Genomic DNA, 23687 nt, shown 5'->3' with positions numbered 1-23687 from the left:
AAACCTGGGATTATTGGATAAAAAGTAAAATGATAGACACATGCTTCTTTTGCATAGATGGGTTTAGGATAGTTTGCAGTTAAGAATTAACAAGATAACAATAACAACGAAGGAATTTGTTGTCTTTACCCTGGTGCCTGGCACATTGTTTGTGTCCTGAGGGGTCTGGAAAAAGGCAAGTTACAAGTTACCCTGACATTCCAAAGGTATGTAATATAAATGCAAAAAGACAATAAGTTCAGTTAAGATAAAAATTGATCTTTGTCAGCCCTAGTACATGACTACCAACTCACTATAAGTTGCTTTGTAATTTAAAAAGTCTTAATTTCAGACCATCATTTGTGGTTACATTTAGGTCTTAGTCTTCAAGGCCGCCATGTTGGCCTTTCCTAAGCTTGTCATGTTATCATGTGGCCCTTTCTGTCTACAGTTGTAGGTTTCCTCCCAATCATGCGCATGGGAGGGAACTGATTGGTGTTTCTTTCTGCTATTTCTTTCTCTTCTTCCTTCTCTTTAAAAATCAATAAACATATCCTCAGGTAAGGAGTAAAAGAAAAAAGACTAAGGAAATTTGTTGTCATTTAATGTACTGAGTAAAACTTTTACCAGGTATGAATTTTTGTAACTTAGATGATAAAAATAAAGCTTCACTCTAAACCAAAATGAAGTTTAGTGTTTGGTAGACTATAAAGTTAATGTAAATATTTTTTCAGATATAGATTATAAAATTTTTCATTTTGATGTTTGTTTTTGTGATGCTTTAAGCTCTTTGCAACTGATGCTAAGTGAACAATACTAATTTTGTCAAATGAGGTATCCAGAGAGCTAATTTGTGTTAAGAGAACCATAATACTGTTTGAAATGACAAATTAAGTCCTGTGTATGCATATGTATTTGTAGACTGTTAAGGGAACTTAGTTAATGATTGGCATATTTTATGACCTCAGATTGAGGCTTATAAGTTGAAACAGTAAATCAGAGCAATAAAGAGGAAGAATAATTTGCCCTCTAACGTTTTTAGTCCTTGCTGAGACCTGCCCTGTAATAAAAGACAAAAGAACATGAGAAAAAGAGGAGTTTTATGACATGTACATACCTTCTATTTACATAGGAAATAACCCAGGAAAATTGGGTAACTTTTCCAAGTGGCTCAAGCCTTATCTTAAATGCTATCTCCAGCTTTAGGCAAAAAAAAAAAAAAAAAAAAAAAAGATTTTGGGCTTGGAAGCTGGTTAAGGGAAATCATAGTAAATGTGGGTAAGATTGTTAAGCAAATTTAAGTTTGGGGCCTTTTCCATTGATGAGAGTTTCTTGTGATTTACAGTAACTCTCATCTTTCTGGTTAAATAGAGTCAACCTAGCAAAAGGAGTTTTCCCTTTAAATGTAAAAGACCCTTACAAAAGGGCAATTGCTACTCATTTTTAAGAGATTGTGTGTACAAGCCTCTCAAAAGTAATCAGTTCAGCCCTGGCAGGTGTGGCTTGGTTGGAGCATCCTTCTGTACAGTAAAAGGTCTAGGGTTCCATTTCTGGTCAGGTAACACACTGGGGTGCGGGCACGTGGAAGGCAACCTATCCATGTTTCTCACATCATTGTTGTTTCTGTCTTTTTATCTTCCTTTCTCTAAAACAAATTAAAATAAATAACAGATTTATTTTTTTAAAAATTAATCAAAATAATCCTGTAAAATATGGAAAATGCCCCAAACTTAAATTTGCAGTTATAAAAGGACAACTGCTACTCCTTTTTCAGAGATTCTCTTGTGTTTACAAGCCTCTCAAAAAGTAATCAGTTCAGAATAATCCTATGCCTAAGAGCCATAGTATGGGATGGCATAGTGTGCTACCCATGTAGCTATCTACACTAATAAAAGAGAAACATGGTAATTGGCGTACGACCGCTACCCTTCCCATTGGCTAATTAGCGAGATATGCAAATTAATCACCAGCCAAGATGGCGGTTAACTGTCAACAAAGATGGCGGTTAATTTGCATATGTAGGCACAATGCAGGGAGGCAAAATGGAAAGCACAGAAGAAGCCCCCTGGCACTGACAGAGAATCCTGGCCTTTGCCGCTCTGGCCAGTGATAGCAGGAAGTAGGGGTGGAGCCAGCAATTGGAGCTGGGCAGAGGTGGAGCCAGGGATCTTCGGGTGGCTGCAGCCACTGCCCAGAGCCCACGATCAGGGAGCGGTTGCAGCTGGGTGGGGGGGCGGCTGCAGCTGGGGGTCCCCGCTGCCCTAACGCCTCGGCCAGAGGCATTAGGCACGGGCAGGGGCGGAGCCCATCAGGGGGCGGCTGCAGCTTGGGGGATCCTCTGCCCGGGCCTAACGCCTCCGCCAGAGGCAAAAGGCCCGGGAGGGGCGGCTGCAGCTGGGGTCCCCACTGCCCGGGCCTCACGCCTCAGCCAGAGGCGTAAGGCCCGGGGCAGGGGCGGCTGCAGCTGCGGGGGGTCCCCTGCCCAGCCTAAAGCCTCGGCCAGAGGCGTTAGGCTGGGCAGGGCCAGCTGCAGCTGGGGGTCCCCACTGCCCGGGCCTCACGCCTCAGCCAGAGGCATAAGGCCCGGGCAGGGGCGGAGCCCACGATCGGGGGGCGGCTGCAGCTGCGGAGGGTCCCCAGCCCAGCCTAAGGCCTCGGCCAGAGGCGTTAGCGAGGCGTTAGGCTGGGCAGGGGCAGCTGCAGCTGGGGGTCCCCACTGCCCGGGCCTCATGCCTCAGCCAGAGGCATAAGGCCCAGGCAGGGGCGGAGCCCACGATCGGGGGGCGGCTGCAGCTGCGGGGGATCCCCTGCCCAGCCTAAAGCCTCGGCCAGAGGCGTTAGGCTGGGCAGGGCCAGCTGCAGCTGGGGGTCCCCACTGCCCGGGCCTCACGCCTCAGCCAGAGGCATAAGGCCTGGGCAGGGGCGAAGCCCACAATGGGGGGCGGGGGGCGGCTGCAGCAGCTGCGGGCGGTCCCCAGCCCAGCCTAACGCTTCGGCCAGAGGAGTTAGTGAGGCGTTAGGCTGGGCAGGGGCAGCTGCAGCTGGGGGTCCCCACTGCCGGGGCCTCACGCCTCAGCCAGAGGAGTAAGGCCCAGGCAGGGGTGGGGCCCACATCGCAGGCGGCTGCAACTGGGGGTGTCCCTTGCCCAGGCCTAACGCCTCAGCCAGAGGAGGTGTTAGGCCGGGGCAGGGGCAGCTGCAGCTGGGGGTCCCCGCTGCCCGGGCCCAACGCAGAAGCGTAAGGCCTGGGTAGGGGTGGAGCCCATGATCTTGGGAGGCTGCAGCTGCGGGGGTCCCCTGCCCGGGCCTAATGCCTTGGCCAGAGGAGGTGTTAGGCCGGGGCAGGGGCAGCTGCAGCTGGGGGTCCCCGCTGCCCGGGCCCAACGCAGAAGCGTAAGGCCTGGGTAGGGGTGGAGCCCATGATCTTGGGAGGCTGCAGCTGCGGGGGTCCCCTGCCCGGGCCTAATGCCTTGGCCAGAGGCATTAGGCCTGGGCCGGAGCAGTGCCAGTGATCATGGGGAGCAGGGTCACAGTCGCTGATGGTGGGAGCTTGGGGTCCCCTGCCCAGGCCTAATGCCTTGGCCACAGGCGTTAGGCCTGGGAAGGGGTGGAGCAGGAGGTCCCTTGGAGAGCTGTGGGTCCCCTGCCCAGGCCTAATGCCTGGGTGAGAGGCATTAGGGCGGAGCAGTCAATTGCAGGGAGCAGGGGCCGAGTTGATGATGGTGGGGAGCTGGGGGTCTCTTGCCCAGGCCTAATGCCTTGGCCAGAGGTGTTAGGCGTGAGCATGGGCAGAGCCAGCGATCGCGAGCAGGGGCGGCGTGGGCGATCGTAGGGAGCTGGGGGTCCCCTGCCCACCCTGATCTGGGACACCCTTCAGGGCAAACCAGCTGGCTCCCACCTGTGCACCAGGTTTCTATCCTATATAATAAAAGGGTAATGTGCACATGCAATTTTTTTCCCCAAATATATTTTATTGATTTTTTACAGAGAGGAAGGGAGAGGGATAGAGAGTTAGAAACATCGATGAGAGAGAAACTTCGATCAGCTGCCTCCTGCACACCCCCTACTGGGGATGTGTACGCAACCAGAGTACATGCCCTTGACGAGAATCGAACCTGAGACCCTTCAGTCCGCAGGCCGATGCTCTATCCACTGAGCCAAACCCTTTAGGGCGGTAATGTGCAAATTGACCCTAACAGCAGAACGACTGGGAATGACTGGTCACTATGACACACACTGACCACCAGGGGGCAGAAGCTCAATGCAGGAGCTGCCCCCTGGTAGTCAGTGCACTCCAACAGGGGGAGCTCTGCTCAGCCACAAGCCAGGCTGAAGGCATCACATTGGCGATGGTGGGAGCCTCTCCTGCCTCCTCAGCAGCTCTGTGGATGTTCAACTGCAGCTTTGGCCCGTTGGCAAGTGGACATCCCCCAAGGGATGTATCGCTGCCAGCTTAGGCACAATCCCCCGGTGAGCAGGCCTAAGCCAGCAGGTGGACATCCCCGGAGGGGTCCCAGACTGCGAGAGGGCACAGGATGGGCTGAGGGACCCCCGAGTGCACAAATTTTTGTGCACGGGGCCTCTAGTATATATATAAAAAGCCAGCGACCAGAATGCCATACTGTTGCTATGATGCCCACTGTGGCCCGTGAACCACCCAATGGGGGTGGGGGACTGGCTGGCCAGCCAACCTCCTGCAGCCCCTCCCCCTGACCAGCCCCACCCCTGATTGCTCTCCCTCTGCACTAATAGGAGATGGGGCCAGCGGCTAACCTTCTACAAACCCTCCCCCCCATTTGGACCCACCACAGATCGGACCTCCTACCCTGGTCACGGGCAGGGCCACCTGGTCAACCGCCTGCGGCCCCTCCCCCTGTCCCTGTCTCTGATGGGCTCCCACACACCATCCCGATTGGCCCGTGGCCCCTCCCCCTAGCCAGCTCTACCTCTAATCAGCCCCCCCCATAAATTGGGGGCAGGGCCCACTGGCCAATCGCTCTCGGCCCCTCTCCCAAGCCAGCTCAGCCCTGATTGGGTCCCGATTGGGGTGGGCTGGTCAGTCAACCTCCTGCCGTCTCCTCTTCCTGAAAGGCCTGGCCCCAATCTGCCTGGATCTGGGTGGATGTTTCTAACTCTCTATCCCTCTCTCTTCCACTCTGTAAAAAACCAATAAAATGTATTTTAAAAAAAAGATATATTTAAAAAAATCTGCAAATAACAGGATTATTTCTATTATATTCTAAAATATTTTCTCTGGCTCTAATTTGTTATCAGTTTATGTTGTTCATTCTATTCCACATTTGATTGATATCATGTGATATTTATCTTTCTCTAACTGCTTATTTTGCTTAGCATAATAATGTTCTATAGTTCCATCCATGCTGTTGCAAATGGTAAAAGTTCCTTCTTTTTTAGTGATGTAGTATTCCATTGTGTAGATGTACCACAGTTTTCTAATCCACTCATCTGCTGATGGGCATCTGCCTAGGTTGTATCCAAATCTTAGCTATTTTGAATTGTGCTGCTATGAACACAGGGGTGCTTATATCCTTTCTGATTGGTGCTTCTGATTCCTTGAAGCATTTAGAAGTAGTATTCCTAGAAGTAGGATGACTGGGTTAAATGGGAGTTCCTTTTTTAATTTTTGAGGAAACTCCATACTGTTTTTTATAGAGGTTGCACCAGCCTGAATTCCCACCAGCAGTGCAAGAGGGTTCCTTTTCTCTACATCCTCACCAACACTACTTGCTTGTTGATTTATTGATGATAGCCATTCTGACAGGTTTGAAATGGTACCTCGTTGTTTTGATTTGCATCTCTCGGGTGATTAGTGACTTTGAGCATGTTTTCATGTCTGGGCCTTCTGTATTTCCTCTTTTGAAAAGTGTCTATTTAGATCCTTTGTCCATTTTTTGACTGGGTTGTTTATCTTCCTTTTGTTAAATTGTATTAGTTCCCTGTAAATTTTGGAAATTAAAAGCTTCTCAGAGATCACATTGGCAAATGTGTTCTCCCATTCAGTGGGCTTTCTTGTTTGGTTGATAGTTTCTTTTGCTATGCAGAAACTTTTTATTTTGATGTAGTCCCATTTGTTTATTTTCTTCTTAGTTTCCTTGCCCTAGAAGCTGTATCGGTAAAGATATTGCTACAATATATGTCTGGTATTTTTCTGCCAATGGATTCTTCTAAGATTTTTATGGTTTTCCTTAAATTCTTTATCCATTTTGAGTTCATTTTTGTGTATGGTATAAGTTGGTGGTCTAGTTTCTTTTTTTTTGCATGTATTTGTCTAATTTTCCCAACACTATTGAAGAGACTATCTTGACTCCATTGCATGCTCTTGCCTCCTTTGTCAAATACGAATTGAGCATAATAGCTTGGGTCGATTTCTGGATTCTCTGCTCTGTTCCATTGATCTATATGTCTGTTCTTATGCTACTACCAGACAGTTTTGAGAACAGTGGCTTTGTAATATAGCTTGATTTCTGATATTGTGATCCCTCCAACTTTGTTCTTTTCTCAGGATTGCTGCAACTATTCGGCGTCTCTCTATTCCATATAAGTTTTTGGAGAGTTTTTCTAGGTCTGTGCAATATTCCGTTTGTATCTTACTGGGGATTTCATTGAATCTGTAGATTGCTTAGGGGGTAGTATGGACATTTTAATGAGGTTGATTCTACTGACCCTTGAGCATAATATATACTTCCCTTTTTTATGTCTTCCTGTATCTCTTTTTTCAATGTCCTGTAGTTTACTGAGTAGTTAGCTAAGGTTTTTCCTAGATATCTTAATTTTTTTATTGCAAAAAATAGGATTTTGTTTTTAGTGTCTCTTTCTGTGAGTTCATTATTGATATATAAAAATGCCATAGATTTCTGGGTTTTAATTTTGTATCCTGCTACATTGCTGAATTCATTTGTTAAGCCTGGTAATTTTTTTATGAAGTTTTTGGGGTTTTCTATGTACAGTATCATGCGGTCTGCGAATAATGACAGTTCTTTTCCAGTTAGGATGCCTTTTATTTCTTCTTATCTGATCAGTATGTCTAGCATTTCCAGTATATATCAAGTAGAAGTGGTGAGAGTGGGTATCCCTGTCTTGTTCCTGTTCTTAGAGGAAATCAGTTTAGTTTTTGCCTGTTGAATATGATGTTGGCTGTAGGTTTGTCATATATGGCCTTTGTCATGTTGAGATATGCTCCCTCTATTCCCATTTTGCTGAGAGTTTTTATCAAAAATGGGTATTGGATTTTGTTGAATGCTTTTTCTGGTCTATTCATATGATCATGTGATTTTTGTCTTTCAATTTCATTATGTGATGTATCACAGTTACTGACTTGTGAATATTATACCAGCCTTACATCCCTGGAAATTTTTTTCTATATTTAGGTGTTCCTATATTGGCTGCACTTATGTTTTCTACATGTAGAGCTCAGAAGGCAGTTTCCTGGGCTGTCATTCCTTCACATGACATGTAGCCTCTCAGGCTTTTATCCTCTTTGTGGATTGATACCTTTAATATTATGTAGTGACCTTTTTGTCTCTTGTGATGGTCTTCATTTTAAGGTCTATTTTGTCCGATATTAGTATTGCTACTCCAGCTTTATTTTCTTTTCTATTTGCATGGAAAATTTTTTTCCATTCCTTCACTCTCATCCTGGGTGTGTCTTTTGTTTTCTTTTGTTTTGAGGTCATTCTCTTGTAGAAAGCATATAGTTGGGTCATATTTTTGTATTCATTCAGCTACCTACTCCTTTTGATTGGAGCATTTAATTCATTTACATTTAGAGTTATTATTGAGAGGTACTTATAGCCATTTTAATTCTGTATGGCTAGGTTTCTCTTTTTTTTTCCTCTCAGCAATCCCTTTAGCATTTCTTGTAATACTGGCTTGGTGGTGATGGTGCTCCTTTAGCCTTTTATTTTTTTTTCTTTTTTTGTCTGGGAAACTCTTTGTCTATTTTGAGTGATAGCCTTGCTGGATATAGTAATCTTGGTCTCAGATCCTTGCTTTTCATTACCTTGAGTACTTCATGCCATTCCCTTCTGGCCTGTAGAGTTTCTGTTGAGAAATCAGGAGTCAGCATTATGAGAATTCCTTTGTAGGAAACAATTTTCTCTTGCTGCCTTTTAGATTCTCTCTTTGTTTTTAATTTTTGGCATTAAAAAATATTTTATTACAGAGAGGAAGGGAGAGGGATAGAGAGTTAGAAACATTGATGAGAGAGAAACATCGATCAGCTGCCTCCTGCACACCCCCTGGGGGTGTGTCTGCAACCAGGGGTGTCAGGGCCAGCCTGACAGGTTGAACTGGGCTGAGATAGGGAGATGGGAATTGAGAAAAGAAAGAAAGACAGGAGAGCAGGGTCGGGAGGACTACAGCTCATTTGAGAAACTGCAGCAAGTTTATTAACCACGCAAGGCCTTTTATACACAAGACACTGAATAGGAGGTCTGTCAAGAGGAATGTATTCTTTGTTCCTCTTAATCTCTAAGGGAGAGATAGAGCAGAAGGACAAATTCTCAGTACAGCAAATCTCAGTAAATAGTTACAGACTTCTTGGTAAGCCATGAAAGGCCATTCTCATTCTACAAAGGTTGCTCTCATTTCTACTGGTAACTGCCATCCAAACAAGCCTGGGAAAACTGTGTGGGTAAGGGTTCCAGCCTTGCTAGCCCCTTCAGGTGCAAGGACTATGTCAGCTTACACCTGGTCTCCAACACAAGGTACATTGCCCTTGACCGGAATCAAACCTGGGACCCTTCCTTCAGTCCCCAGGCCGATGAGCCAAACCAGCTAGGGCTAATTTTTGGCATTTGAAGTATGATGTGTCTGGTCATGGGCTTGTTTGTGTTCTTCTTGCTGGGGGTTCTCTTGCCTCCTGCACTTGTGTAACTTTTTCCTTTACCAGGTTAGGCAAGTTTTCTGCCATTATTTCTTCAAACACCTTTCTTATGCCTTTCTCCCTTTCTGCCTCTTCTGAGACATCTGCCATTCTAATATTGTTACATTTCACATTGTCCCACAGCTCCCTTAAGCTGTCCTCCTGCTTTTTAATGGTTTTTTCTTTTTGGTTCTCTAATTGAGTGATATTTTCAACTCTGTCTTCTAATTCGCTGATTTGATACTTAACTTCACCTAATCTGCGGTGTATTCCTTCCAGTGTATTCTTTATTTGTGTTATGTCATTCTTTATCTCAGACTGTTCTTTTTTCATAGTTACTGTATCTTTTTCATACTGATGAGCATCTTTACCATCATCATTCTGATTCAGATAAATTTCTTATCTCTGCTTTTTTATCTCTTCATCTGGAGAATTCTCTAGTTCTTTCATTTGGTGGTTGTTTTCTTGTCTCCTCATTTTGGCAGCCTGTTTTGGTTTGTGACTATGTATTAGGTAGATCCACTACACCTCTCAATCTCTAGTGCTGGACAGTGTCAAATGCTGTTTCTAACTAATTAGATGAGGCAAAGACTCAGCCTCTAGAGGAAGTATGTCAAACTCAAAGGCTAACATGGGCCAAATAAACAAGGTTTAAGTTTATGTGGGCTGCCAAAAAACAAAAGCTTCAATTTTCATAGAAACGTAGGTTTATTTCGATAGAGACACGTTGAATACAAAGGGCTGAAATAAATGAATAATCTATACTAATAAAAGGGTAGTATGCTAATTAGACTGGATGACTTTTGGACGACCTTCTGGACCTCCTTCTTGACAAAGCGGGGCCTGGGAAAAGCTGCCCGCCCATGGTCCTGGGTGCCAGCGCCTGCGGCTCCAGCCTAAGAGATAGAGAAAATCCACCAGTTCTGCAGTCTCGGGTACCAGCACCTGCAGCCCTGGAGATGGAGAAAAGCTGCCTTCCCTGCAGTCCCGGGAGACAGAGAAAAGCCTGCCGACCAGGAAATTGTGCTGTCCAGGAGATGGAGAAAAGCCGCCAGCCCTGTGGTCCCAGGCGCCAGCGCCTGCGGGCCTGGAGATAGAGAAAAGCCTCCCGCCAATGTCCCCTGTGGCTGCGGCCTGCCTGGGCAAAGCTGGCCCGGCTCCTGGGTGCTTGTGGCTGGCTGGAGGGGGGAATCCTGGGTCTCAGGTGCAGGGCTGAGGTAGAAGTGGTTAGGGGTGATCAGGCAGGCAGGCAGGCGAGTGGTTAGGATCCCGCAGTTCCGGATTGCTAGAGGCATGTTCAACTGCTGGTTTAGCCGGAACCCACAGGGATGGGGCCTAAACTGGCAGTCAGACATCCCCTGAGAGGTCCTGCCTCTGCCTGCCTGTCTGATTGCCCCTAACCCCTCTGCCTGTCTGCTTGATCGCCCATAACCTCTGCCTCCCTGCCTGATCGCCCCTAACTGAACTCCCCTGCCGGCCTGATCTCGCCCCCAACTGCCTCTGCCTACTTGCTTGTTCCCAACTGCCCCCCCTGTGCAGGCCAGCTCGCCGCCCACTGGCCCCCTGCCAGCATGCTTGCTTCCAATAGTCCCCGCTCCCCCCTCCCCCCCCCCGGGTCCTTCTTGCCCCCAATTGCCTCCTCTGCTGGCTTGCTCACCCCCAACTGCAGCCCACCCGCCGGCCTAATCGCCCCCAACTGCCCTCCCACCCCCCGCCCCCCAGCTCCGCTGGCCTGGTCATCCCTAACCATCTCTGCCTCAGCCCTGCCACCATGGCTTTGTCCGTAAGGACATTTGGAAGGTCTCCCAGTCTAATTAGCATATTACCGTTTTATTAGTATAGATTTTTTTTTAAATTGATTTCAGAGAGGCAGGAAGAGGGAAATAGAAACATCAGTGATGAGAGAGAATCATTGATTGGCTGCCTCCTGCAAGCCTCCTACTGGGGAACGAGCCTGCAATCTGGGCATGTACCCTTGACCAGAATTGAACCTTGTGTACCCTTCAGTCCGCAGGCCGATGCTCTATCCACTGAGCCAAACCTGCAGGGCAAAGTAGTGTATGTTTAATTTCTGACTGGTCCTTTTTCATATCTTTGAAATTCTTTCTAAAATCCTTGAAGTCTCACTAAGTCCCTTGAAGCCCTCTTTGAACCATTTCTTTGAACTCTATTTCTGATAGTGTACTTGCTTCCAGTTCATGTATTTCTGGGAGATTTTTTCTGTTTTTTTTTCACTTGTGACATTTTTTCTTGTCTCCGCATTTTGCCTGCTTTGTTAGAGCTGCTGTGTTTCCTGGAATTGTTTGTTGGCCTTTTATAGCAGGTGTCCTGTAGGGCCTAGTGGCTCAGTCTTCCCAGTCACTTGAACTGGGCTCTCTAGGTGTGCCCTTGTGTGGGCTGTGTGCAGTCTTGTGGTTGAGCCATGCTTGCTGTTGGCATTGCTGGAAAGAGTTGACTTCCAGACCAATGGCTGTGAGGACCAACTGTAATTACAGTGGAAGAGCTGCTGTGCAGTAAATACCTGCTGAGGGGAAGACTTGCTTCAGTGGAGCTTCGGTGCTCACTGAGTCTGCCCCTTGAGTGTGTTGCTTGTGGATGTGTAAAGTTGTAATATGGTATTATCTGAAGCTGTCCACTGGGTGCACCTGCTATGGGGACTCCTGGGAGGTGCAAAGTCAGCCATTGCCTGGGGTCACCCTGCTGGAGCTACCAAATGATATGCAGAGGGCTGCTATTTGTATTGGGCTTGGAAGTGCCCAGGTGAGGCCAAGCTGTGAAGCAAGGCAGGTTGGTGTTAGTGCCATGTCTTGATAGGTATGGGCCTCTTATTGATAGGTATTGGCACACTGAAGCCATGTGCTGCTTGTTTAACCCCTAGAGTGCCGGGGAAGTGCGATTGTGCTCTTCCTGTCTTTTGCCAAAAGTGCCAGGAGCGCTATCAAAGCTTTGAAATGGTGTCCAGTTCTAAGTCTGCTTTTATTAGTGTTGATGATATTACTAAATATGTCACTGTAGTAAAGGTTTCCTTAAGTTTTTGAATATGTAACTTAATTTACTTGCGATTCATAATTTTTTTCCTAAACTGCTGTAAAATCAGCAAAAATGCCTTGGCAATTTTAGCATAGTTCCTAGGATATTGGTTGGCACTCAAAGGGTTAAGAGATTTTAGGAAAGTCTAAAGCTGAGCCAGGACAGGCCATTTCTACGGAAAAGCCACTGCAAACAGCTTGGTGGGGCTGCAAATTAGATGGGGTGGGGTGCCAGGGTTTTTGTTCTAGCATTAAGAAGGGTTCAGCAATCTGGAGAAGGGGCTGTGTGTAATTAAATAAGAGTCCAGAGACAAAGCATAATTTTGAAAGGCATTTGGGGGGTCAGAGGAGCCTAGCTAAAGAAACTAAGATCTCCTCATCTCAGGACCCCATGCTTTTTATTAACATAAATTGTCCTGAGTTGAGGCAGAGATATACACATTAAAGGGTCAGGGTTTCTTATACAGAGTCCATTGTCAGAATGGGGAGAATTAGCCTATGGCTGTTCAGGTGTTTGGCCAGTAAGAGGCAATAACATGTAGGTTAAGATTCCCTGAGCTGTCTGGCAGCAAACAATCATCCTGTTACAGGTTTGCGGGAATGCCCTTGCCACTCCAGATGATTCAGCCTTTGCTGACATGCTGGAATTGGCTTCCAGCAGAGGGGTCTCAGGGAATCATCAGGGTAGATCAAACAGTGTGCTTCAGGCTGATGGAGACTGCCAGTCAGCTCTGGTATGGGGGAGGTCCCAGCACATGAACAGTGATTCCCCTTGAGCACCTAACTCTGGGAGAAAGCTGCCTCTGAGTTCCTGCCCCAGTGCCAAACAATCCAGTTCCTCCCAGTATGTCTTTGGGTCCTCCAGTGCAGCCAACCAGTGCTGGTGCTTAGAGGGATCAAGTCTGAGTAAGTTTGTGTGCCAGCCCTTTAAGAGGAATACCTGGGTCTCCAGCACTTAACCATAATCCCTGCTGGTTTTTACAGCTCAAAGTTATAGGGACCCTGGGCTGGGGTCTGGTTTGGGGCTAGGACCCCTTGTTCCTCATGGCAGTCTCTGCAGAGACTATCTCCCTCCTGATTAAAGCGTGTGTGGTACCAGCCAGTTCTGTGCCTCCTCTCTCCTACTAGTCTCAGTGTGCTTTCTTTTCACTTCTCTAGTTGTAGAGCTTCCTTTCAGCCAGCTTTCAGGCGGGTCTGAATGATGGTTATTCTGTATTATAGTTGTAATTTTGATGTGGTTGTGGGAGGTGGAGAGTTCTGACTTTCACCCACACAACCATTTTTATTTTCTCTGCTTTTTTCCTAATACACACACACACACACACACACACACACACACACACATATATATATATATATATATTTTTTTTATTTTTTTATTTCTAGGCCGTTCGCTGCTATGAATCTTTAATCTTAAAAGCTGAAGGAAAAGTGGACTCTGATTTCTTTTGTCAATTAGGTCACTTCAACCTTCTGTTGGAAGATTATCCAAAAGGTAATGTTTTTATTGTCTTTTAAAGTTAGTGCTTGAGTTGTTTGCATAATATATAAATGTCAATATCTTTATTTTTTTACCAAGGGCAAAGAGTTTTTTAGTTTCTTACATTTCTTCCAGTTAGTTCATAAATACAAATGACAATGTGAAAGAAAGAGTAGATGGAGATAAAACAGAAAGCAAAAAAAAAAAAAGCAACAAATGAACAAATAAAAACTCAGACACAGACAGTAGTATAGTGATTATCAGAGGGAAAGGAGGTAGGCGGGCAGTAGAGGGTAAAGAGGTTAAATGGTCTGACTCAGTGGTTGAGGGTTGACAAATGAACCCTCAACCAGGAGGTCAGTGAGGTCAGTGTTCAATTCCTGGTCAGGGCATATGTGGGCTTGATCCCCAATAAGGGGTGTGCAGGAGGCAGCTGATCAGTTATTCTCACTTGTCATTGATATTTCTATCCCTCTCTCCCTCTCTGAAATCAATAAAAAAATACTTTTAAAAAAGTGGTTAACACGTTAAGCGCCCAGCCTTATGATGACAAAAGATTTCACTTCGTATAATTCTATTGCCAACCAATAAAAAAGAGTAGATGGAAATATTAATGGAACAATTTTGTGAAAATCACAGCTTCAAAAGCATTTGGATGATATCACTTGGGGGATGTTAGATAGAAAAGATAATTGCTGGGACAGGAAATGGGGGAACAGGAGAAGAGAGATTTTATCTCACTCACTAAACAGAGAAATCAGCCACTTTAGGATTTGCAAACAGATGACCAAATATATGTATGAACATTCCTAGATAAGCCACAATTTAGAAACCTATATAGGGAAGAGTATAAAACCGTTTGAACTCCCACAGGGAGGAGCACTTAAATTAGCTGAATTGCTAGTTGTGTTCGATGCCAAGTGCATCTAAAAAAATTTTTTTAATTGATTTCAGAGAGGAAGGGAGAAATAGAAACATCAATGATGAGAGAGAATCATTGATCTGCTACCTTCTGCATGCCCCCCATTGGGGATCCTGCTGGAAACCAGGAATATGCCTGACGGGAATTGGACCCTCACTTCCTGGTTCATAGGTTGATGCTCAACCACTGAGCAACACCGGCCTGACAATGGCAAATACATTTTTAATAAATCCATGTGCTTTGCTTTAAGGCTGTTGTCTGCCACTCATCTGAAATCTTTCATACAAGATTGACAGGAGCTGAGGAGGGGACAGTCCCCCACTATTACTCAGGGGTATTTCAGGAAGAATGACCCCCAGGCTACTTTCCCATGAACCATACAGAGGTGGAGCAGGCCTCAGAGCTCTCCTCAAGACCTGAAGAAATGATCCATTACCCTTACCTCACCCCCCACCAAGATCATCCCAGGATGACCCAGAACCCCTAACCCACAGTGTTAAGTGACTTTGCCTTGTATCATCTGTAACCTGCACACACACCATTGGAAGTAGGATCTTGACCTTGAGAACATTTCAGCTTGACCAATTCTATAAACTACTTCCTTTCTACATTGCAAACTCCTGTTTATGCATTTATTATAGCCAGGGAGTGTAGCCAAACAAAGTGAAATACTGGGGTTCAGTAAAATTAATCTGTCTCATTATGTGAGAGGTCTCAGCCAAGAACTCAAAAAGATAAATAGGAAAATTTCCTTTCCATTAATTTACTGAAGAGTGGAATACAATAAACTATGCTACTAAGGCACCAAAGTAGCATACCACCATTACACTCTAATCCTAAAACAAGTACCCAATTGTTTCTGCTAGACATAATTGTTAAAAATAACCTGTCCAACTCTCACAAGAGATTTATGACCATAAAGTTTAATTATTCTTACTTATAAGATACTTTTTCTTTGATATAGGTGTTTTTTTGAAAGGGAAGTGAAGGCATTTTTCTTGGTGTCTTTAACTTACTAATAGAGCAGTGGTGTTGGGAGGATTATGAAAGCACACATCTTTTAAAGATTTATCTCAAATTATATACCCCTACCTTTTTCTGAGAAAAATATTTCAAATGAATAAAAAATGTTTTATTCAAGGCTCAAACTTAGAGAAGATTATGTCTATTACTATGCAGTACCATGAATAAAGTTTGATTTTATGACTAAACTGAAAAAATTTAAAGAAAATCAAGAGCAAAAATCATTTAGAATGCTCTTTGTTCGTTGTACTCAAATTTTTTTGGGGGCGAGTCTATAACCTCATTCCTGAATGATAGGGAATTATTTCATTATTACAGGCCCGGTGCATGACATTTGTGCACTGAGGGTGGAGGTGGGGGTCCTTCAGCTCAGCCTGTGCCCTTTTACAGTCTGGGAGCCCTTGGGACATGTCTGACTGACGCTTAGGGAAGCAGGCTTATGCCGTCAGTCGGACATCCTTAGCTCTGCTGCTGTTCCCAGCAGCCCATTGTTCCCTTCTTGCTGAGGGGCTCTCCCGCTGTGGGAGAGCACTGATCACCAGGGAGCAGCTCCTGCACTGAGTGTCTGCCCCTGGTGGTCAGTGCACATCATAGTGACCAGTCATTCTGTCGTTCGGTTGGTTTGCCTATTAGTCTTTTATTATATAGGGTTCCAGAGAGGCTTACCAGAGTTTCTGCTGATGAGATGATTTACCATGGAGCCCTTATGTAGCCTCAACATGAACTGAGGATAAGGGTGAAAAGAATGCAAAATAAACTCTTCAATGCTCAAATTTGATGAGTTTATGAGTTTCCAGGTTTGTAAATCAGCCCTAATTCCTCAGGAACAGAAACTCCTAAACTCTGCACACATCTAGACCTCACTTTGTTCAATTGGCTGTTCATCTGTATCCTTTACAAATCCTGTATAATAAACTGGCAAATATTCCCTGGGGTATAGTGAGTCATCCTAACAGATAATCAAACCCAAAGAAGGGGTTGTGAGAACCTCTGATTTAAAGCTGCTCTATCATTAACCTTAACTTGGAATTGGCATCTGAAGTGGCACAGTCATGTGGAAGGAACTGAGTCCTTTACCAGTGAGATTAACAAGAATTGAGCTAATTAGTAGGACACCACTGAGTTCTGGCTAGGAAAGAATTCAGTCAAGACTCAAAACTATAAGAAAACATCCTATATAATAATCCTATATAATAAAAGGGTAATATGCAAATAGACTGAACGGCAGAACAACCAATCAAAGTGTAATATGCTAATGACTAGAGGCCTGGTGCATGAAATTTGTGCACTTGGGTGGGGGATCCCTCAGCCCGGCCTGCAGTCCAGGAGCCCTTCGGGGCAGGGAGTGGGCCTAAGCCGGCATTTGGACATCCTTAGTGCTGCCTTGGAGGCAGGAGAGGCTCCCGCCACCACTGCTGCACTTGCCAGCCGTGAGCAGGGCTTCTGGCTGAGTGGCTCTCCTGCTGTGGGAGTGAACTGACCACCAGGGGCAGATCCTGCATAGAGTGTCTTCCCCCTGATGGTCAGTGCACGTCATAGTGACTGGTCTTTCCTCTGTTTGGTTGATTTGCATTTAAGCCTTTTAATATTTAGAATATGTTAAGGCTGCTCAACTGCTCACTATAATGTGCACTGACCACCAGCGGACAGATGCTCTAACTGGTAGGTTAGCTTGCTGATTGGGTCCAGCCAATCGGGACTGAGCCAGATGGGCCAGACATGTCCTGGAGCCCTTCCTCGGTCCCTCCCGCTGGCAAACCTCCCGTGTCTCTCCCTGTCACATCATGTACTGGTGGGGTCCCTCGGCCTGGTCTGCACCCTCTCACAATCTGGGACCCCTGGGGGATGTCGGAGAGCTGGTTTTGTCCTGATCCCACAGGGGGAGTGCCATTCAGCCAGAAGGCAGGCTCATGGCTGGTGAGCACAGAGGCAGCCTTTCCCGCCTCTCCTGCCACTGTGGCAGTGCTAGTCTGACATCCCCAGAGGGCTGCTGGACTACGAGAGGGTGCAGGCCGGGCTGAGAGTTCCCGCTCCTCTGAGTGCACAAATGTTGTGCACTGGGCCTCCAGTTTATTTATAAAATCATAGAGTAGAAGAAATGAGCTTAAGAAACATGTTATAGAGGCAAAGAAAGGACCCTTGGAAATTAGAAATGAGGTAAGTAAAAGTGGTATGCCTTGGGGGAGGGGTAGAGGGGAAGGGCAAGGAAAATGGAAAGGCCCTGGGAGGGTTTCCTGGCCTAGGGGTTTTAGGGGAGGTCCCAAGGGAAGATCTTAATGGAATAATCACCAGCTTTCCTGGTGTGTCCTTTCAGTGTCAGGGTCTCCACTGATTGATTGGTCCATGTCAGGACAGGGGGTCATTATTGAATGCCGCTGGCCCTGAGGTCAGCCATGGTCTATTTTTCCTGCTTTTCTGGGCCTGTAGCTGAAATACAGCTGAGGCCTAGATGTTATCTCTAGGGAGGAAAGGTGAGAGGGTTTAAATCCCATGAGCAGTGATATGCTAGGGATGGAAAGGTCATCCCCGGATGAGGTTTTACCCTTTAGTTGTCCTTTGCTAGGCACCTGGAGCTCTCCACTCTGGTGAGTTTCTGTACCTGCCCCATCTTTCTTACTCTTCTCATGTCTGTCTAACTGCCTACTACATCCATAGGATAGTATAGTTAACACAATTTATATTTCACAGAGATGTTAATTTTGGCAACAACATAACAATGAGGAGTACTGTGGTCTCATGGTGAGAGAAATACATCAATTGGTTGCTTCCTGCACACACCCTGACCAGGGGAGGAGCCTGCAACCGAGGTTCATGCCTGTGACTGACATTGAAACTGGCACCTTTCAGTCACAGGCTGTTGCTTTATCCCCTGAGCCAAACTGGCTAGGATGGCATTTAACTTCTTGATAGAATATTCTTGAGTCCAAAACACTGTCATCGAGAGATTTAGCCATTTGATAAATAGAAGTTGGCTTAATCATTTGTAATAGTAGAGAGGAAAGGGATCAGAAATATTCTTATGTATTTTAAATTTTATGGTGAATTGAAAGTTTTCTAGTTAAAAGCTCCCTGAGAGCCACCCATTTACAGTTTTCTTTCTCCTTCAAATAATTTGTTATTTGTTGATTGACTGCACCTTCACTAAGAATATTGACTTTAATGGGGCCTGGCCAGTATTACTTGGTGGTTAGATTTCTGGCCCATGCACGGAAGGGCAAATACCTGGATTGCAGGTTCTTTCCCTGGGCCCCTCAGGGTACGTGCAGGAGACATCCACTCAGTATGTTTCTCACATCAATATTACTCTTCCTCCCTCATTCCATTCCTTACACTCTGTAAAAATCAATGAAAAAAAAATATCACTGGGTGAGGATTAACAACAACAACACAACATTTAAAAATAGACTTGAAAGTTTAGGTTACTCCATGTTTTTTAATGGGTAGGTGAAATTTCTATGCCAAGGATGACAATGTTTGTGAAAGTTTGATGAGCTTTCTTCTCTCCTTTGGCTCCTTTGTCAGCCTTGCTGGAGTAACAGTATTCTGCCCTGGGATATCTTCTTCTATAATAATAAAAGTGTAATATGCTAATTAGACCAGACATCCTTCTGGATGATTTTCCGGACGAAGCTGGGACTGCAAGGAAAGCTCAGGTCCTGGGTGCCGGAGGGAATCTGGTGTCCGCAGCCTGGGGAAGGAAGGCCTACTCTTACATGATTTCATGCATTGGGCCTCTAGTAAAGTAGAACATAAACATAAAATGAGTGCTTTCTAATAATAGATCTTTGAATTTATCCACAAATAATTATTTAAAAAGGAAATCTTGGATATGGTAATATAATATACTACAGGCCCGGTGCACAAAAATTTGTGCACTCGGGGGGGGGGTCCCTCAGCTCGGCCTGTTCCCTCTCACAGTCTGGGACCCCTCCGGGGATGTCCACCTGCTGGCTTAGGCCCACTCCCTGGGGGATTGGGCCTAAGCTGGAAGTCAGACATCCCTCTGGCAGCCCAGGAGTCCTCGGGGGATGTCCACTTGCCAGTGGGGAGCAGGCCTAAGCTGCATTCGGACATCCTTAGCACTGCTGAGGAGGCGGGAGAGGCTCCTGCATCACCGCTGTGCTGGCAGCCATCAGCCTGGTTTGTGCTGAGCAGAGCTCCCTTGTGGGAACACACTGTCCACCAGAGGCCAGCTCCTGCATTGAGCATCTGCTCCCTTGTGGTCAGTGTCTGTCATAGTGACCAGTCATTCCCAGTCGTTCTGCTGTTAGGGTCAATTTGCATATTTACCCTTTAATTATATAGGATAGAGGCCTGGTGCACGGTGGGGACCGGTTTATTTGCCCTGTAGCATGTCCCAGATCAGGGTGGGGGTCCCGCTGGCGTGCTTGGTCAGCCTGGGTGAGGGGCTGAGGGCTGTTTGCAGTCTGGTCAAGCCCCCCAGTGGGGACCCTCACCCTGTGGGGGTGTGGCTAGCCTGGGTGAGGGGCTGAGGGCCATTTGCAGCCTGGCCACACTCCCTTTATGGTGGGGGTTCCTACTGGGGTGCCTGGCCAGCCTGGGTGAGGGGCTGAGGACTCTTTTCAGGGGGCCCACACCCCCTGGTGACCCAAGCTCCCAGCCTCTCCTTTTTTTGTTTCTTTTTTTTTGGTTTTATTTATCTTCTGTAATTGAAACTTCGTAGCCTTGAGTGGAGCCCAGGACCGGCCAGGGCAGGTGGGAAGCTTGGCTTCCTCCATCTCTGGGGGCAGCCCAAGCCTCCTGCTTGCTCCTGCTCCATGGCTGCTGCCATCATAGTTGGGTTAATTTGCATACTTGCTCCTGGTTGGCTTGTGGGTGTGGCTTGAGCATGGTGGAGGGGCAGTTCATTTGCATGTTTCTCTTTTATTAGATAGGACTAGTAGCCCAGTGCACAAAATTCGTGCACTGGGGTGGGGGGTTGGGGAGAAGGGGCTCCTCAGTCTGGCCTTCAGCCTCTCCAATCTGACACCCCTCAGGGAATGTCCAACTACCTGTTTGTGTCCACACTTTTAACAGATAACAGCTCCATTGTTGTTTCTTTCTTATGCTTAAAACCATTGGAATTAGTAGGTATTCAAAGTGTGTATACATTTTGGGGGGACACCCTGTATATCTCTAGTCAGCGGTGAAAGAAACCAACAGCAGATTTGGAACCCCAAGACAGGGAACCTCGCTCACTCCCCACCTGTCTCCCCACTTCACTTTCCACCTTCGTGGGCAGCAGGAGAATCAACGTTTTCTCTCATTAATTTGGAAAAGCACGTCCTGTCACCTGTTGCCCGGCAGAAGTGCGCTAGGCCCCAAGCATGCGAGGCTCAGTCAGGGCAGCCTTTACTCATGGGTGCTGGCACCCAAAGTGCACATTCCTCCTCTACAGTCGCCCCGACTATCCCACTGTTTCACTGAGAGGACGGAATTCCTCTTTGCCTCTGGGCTCTTGATCTTGAACGCTGACCGAAGGCACCTCAGCGAGGGCCGCCCACGCCCACCAGGTGTGTCTGTCTGCACCTGCTCCTGCCTCAGCACCTGCATTAACCCCCCAGAGGTGATCTCGTAGCTGCACTGGCCTCCGTGGGAACAGGGCATCACCACTCCGCCCTCTCATTGTCATCTCACAGGCGCCCACCCTCAGCACCCAGAACACCCAGACCCTCTCCAAAGGACATGAGTGCATTAGAGGGGATGTGTGCATATCCTGTGGGGGTGTTAGGCATGCCGGGTTGATGGAAGTGCGGTGGAGAGGCAGGGGGAACTTGTGCTTGCCTTGGTTTGCAACTGTTGCAGGCATGGGAGGGTGACAGTGTGCTGGGGGATGTTCGCATGCCAGGGGGTATGTGCACACTGGAGGCCTCTGGCTTTGCAGATCCGCAAACCCCCGTGGTGCGTCCAGGAGGACCTCAGTCTGGCCCGCCACGGTGGCTGTCCCTGCGATCCTGCACCTTCTGGGCCAGGAGGCGGATCTTGCGCAACCACTCCTGGGCGCTGATGGCCTGCAGGCGCTATTTCAGCTCAGCCTGCAGGCTCCGCTTGGCGTGCGCACAGCTGTCACCACCACCATGTGGGAGTACAGGCCGCCCTCTGCCGGCCTGCCTCCCCTGTCCAGAGGCTCTCTGTGTTGCTCACCTGCCAGAGTGATTGGGGCTGGGTGGAAGCCAGGTGTCCTGCCCTGCCCAACACCAGCCTATCCGCCCCTGTGCGAGCTGCCTCCCTGCCATGAAGGGTCACAGATCCGGGTCTCAAGACCGTGGACAGCCTCAAGGGCTGCTCCCTGCCCCGCAGGATCACAGATCCGTGTTTTGGTCCCATGGACAGCCTCAAGTGCTGCCCCCCCCCCGCCCGGCAGGGTCACAGATCCGGGTCCCGGGACCACGGACAGCCTTGCCCGCTGCCGTCCGCCTTCAGTATGCATATTAGCCGCCATCTTGTTGCTTCAGGGTGGGGGTCCCCACTGGGGTGCCTGGCCAGTCTGGGTGAGGGGCTGAGGGCTGTTTTCAGGATGGCAGGCGACTGAAGCTCCCAACCTCTCCTTTTTTTCTTTTTATTCTGGGATTTACTAACCTTCTATGGCTGTCACTGGAGCTGCGAGCCGGCTTTTGCTCTGAGGCTCGGCTCCAGCTTGAGGCCTTCGCTGCTGCAAGCAGTAATCTAGGGTTTGTTTGGGTTCTATAATCGCAACATTGTTTCAGTCTTGCTCGCTCCAGCTCTGCAGGCTGAAAGCAGGTTTCTGGATTTTGTTTAGCTTCTATAATTGCAACATAGTTGCTTAGAGTGCAAGCTCAGAGGCCAGCAGCAGCAGGCGGGGAACCTTGGCTTCCTCCATCACTGGAGCAGGCAAGCCTCCTGTTCGCTTCAGCTGCCTGGCTTCCAGCCGCCATCTTGATTGGCAGTTAATTTGCATATCGCCCTGATTAGCCAATGGGAAGCGTTCGGGGGTATGGTCAATTTGCATGTTTCTCTTTATTAGATAGGACTAGAGGCCTGTTGAATGAAATTTTGCACGGGGCAGGGGGAGGTGTTCCCTCAGCCCAGCCTGCACCCTCTTCTATCGGGGACCTCTTAGGGGATGTCTGACTGCCGGTTTAGGCCCGATCACACCCAACTGCTCTCCCCTGCTGGCCTGATCGCCCCCAACTGCCCCCTCTGCTGGCCTCGTTGTCCCAACTGCCGCCTCTCCCCTACCCCCGCTGGCCTGGTCACCCCTAACTGCTCTCCCCTGCCAGCCTGGTCGCCCCCAGTGATCCTCCCCTGCCAGCCTGGTTGCCCACACTGCCCCTCCCCTGCTGGCCTGGTTGCCTCCAACGGCCCTCTCCTCCAGGCCTGATCTTGCCCCCAACTGTCCTCCCCTGCCAGCCTGATCTCACCCACAACTGCCCTCCTCTGCCGGCCTGATCTTGTCTCCCAACTGCCCTCCCCTGTCCCCCTGATTGCCCCTAACTGCCTCTGTCTTGCCCCCCTCCACCATGGCTTTGTCCAGAAGGAAATCAGATGTCCGGTCGACCCGGTCTAATTAGCACATTACCCTTTTATTTGTATAGATTATATAGGATAGGATTGCTTAAATGGGGCGGGGGGGGGGGGGGGAAGCCTTTTTTAGCAGGAGTAAATGCTCTTGGCAGACATAAATACCTAATCCTGATATCTGAACTGATAGCCAGCCATGTGCACTCTACTGCCAAACCGGTCATAGAAAAATTGAACTGCTTTCTTTTTAAAAAAATATTTATTTTATTGATTTTCTTACAGAGAGGAAGGGAGAGGGATAGAGAGTTAGAAACATTGATGAGAGAGAAACATCGATCAGCTGCCTCCTGCACACCCCCTACCGGGGATGTGCCCGCAACCAAGGTACATGCCTTGACTGGAATCGAACCTGGGACCCTTCAGTCCGCAGGCCGACGCTCCATCCACTGAGCCAAACCGGCCAGGGCTTGAACTGCTATTGCCAAACAGCTATTGCCCTTAAAACCCCTCCTCAGCCCCCTCCTTAGGTTCTGCCTTCGAAGTTCACCTGGATTAGGTTCTGATTGGTCAGTTTCTATGCAAGTCAGCATCAAAATTCCGCCTCCTAGGCAGCCATTCGTTCTGATTGGTCGGTTTATATGCCATTCAGCGTCAAAAGCTGATCAGGCCCCCCTTCTCTTTTTCTCTGGGCCTCCCCAGCAGCCACAGTGGCTGCTGATCAGGACCTGCCTCTCTCACTAGGCCTCTCTCTGGGCCTGATTCGCAGCTGCCATGCCTGCCTCACCCTGACCATCCCACACCGCCCCACCCACCTGCTGCCGGCCTTGTGGGCTGTGGGGGAGGGACTGAAAGGTGCTCCATACACTTCCTGGTGACCGGTTGTCCATC

The 23687-nt window shown here is 47.7% G+C and overlaps 1 protein-coding gene across 6 annotated transcripts in view; it reads left to right on the top strand.

Annotated features, from left to right (window-relative positions):
- Positions 1-23687, top strand: part of LOC139000587 (lysine-specific demethylase 6A-like) — a 266067-nt gene that overhangs the window by 16301 nt on the left and 226079 nt on the right. For 4 of the 6 annotated variants that reach the window (XM_070402728.1, XM_070402727.1, XM_070402726.1 and 1 more), the window contains exon 3: positions 13279-13387. The exons of the other annotated variants lie outside the window; for them this stretch is intronic. In XM_070402728.1, the coding sequence (XP_070258829.1) occupies positions 13279-13387 (109 nt within the window). The remainder of the gene's footprint in view (positions 1-13278; positions 13388-23687) is intronic. 6 annotated transcript variants of the gene reach the window in all.

The sequence above is a fragment of the Myotis yumanensis genome, unplaced genomic scaffold, assembly GCF_028538775.1.
Source record: "Myotis yumanensis isolate MYYU_CA2020_CCGP unplaced genomic scaffold, mMyoYum1.0.hap1 SCAF_24, whole genome shotgun sequence".
Lineage (NCBI taxonomy): Eukaryota > Metazoa > Chordata > Mammalia > Chiroptera > Vespertilionidae > Myotis > Myotis yumanensis.
This window is presented reverse-complemented; position numbering and strand designations above follow the sequence as displayed.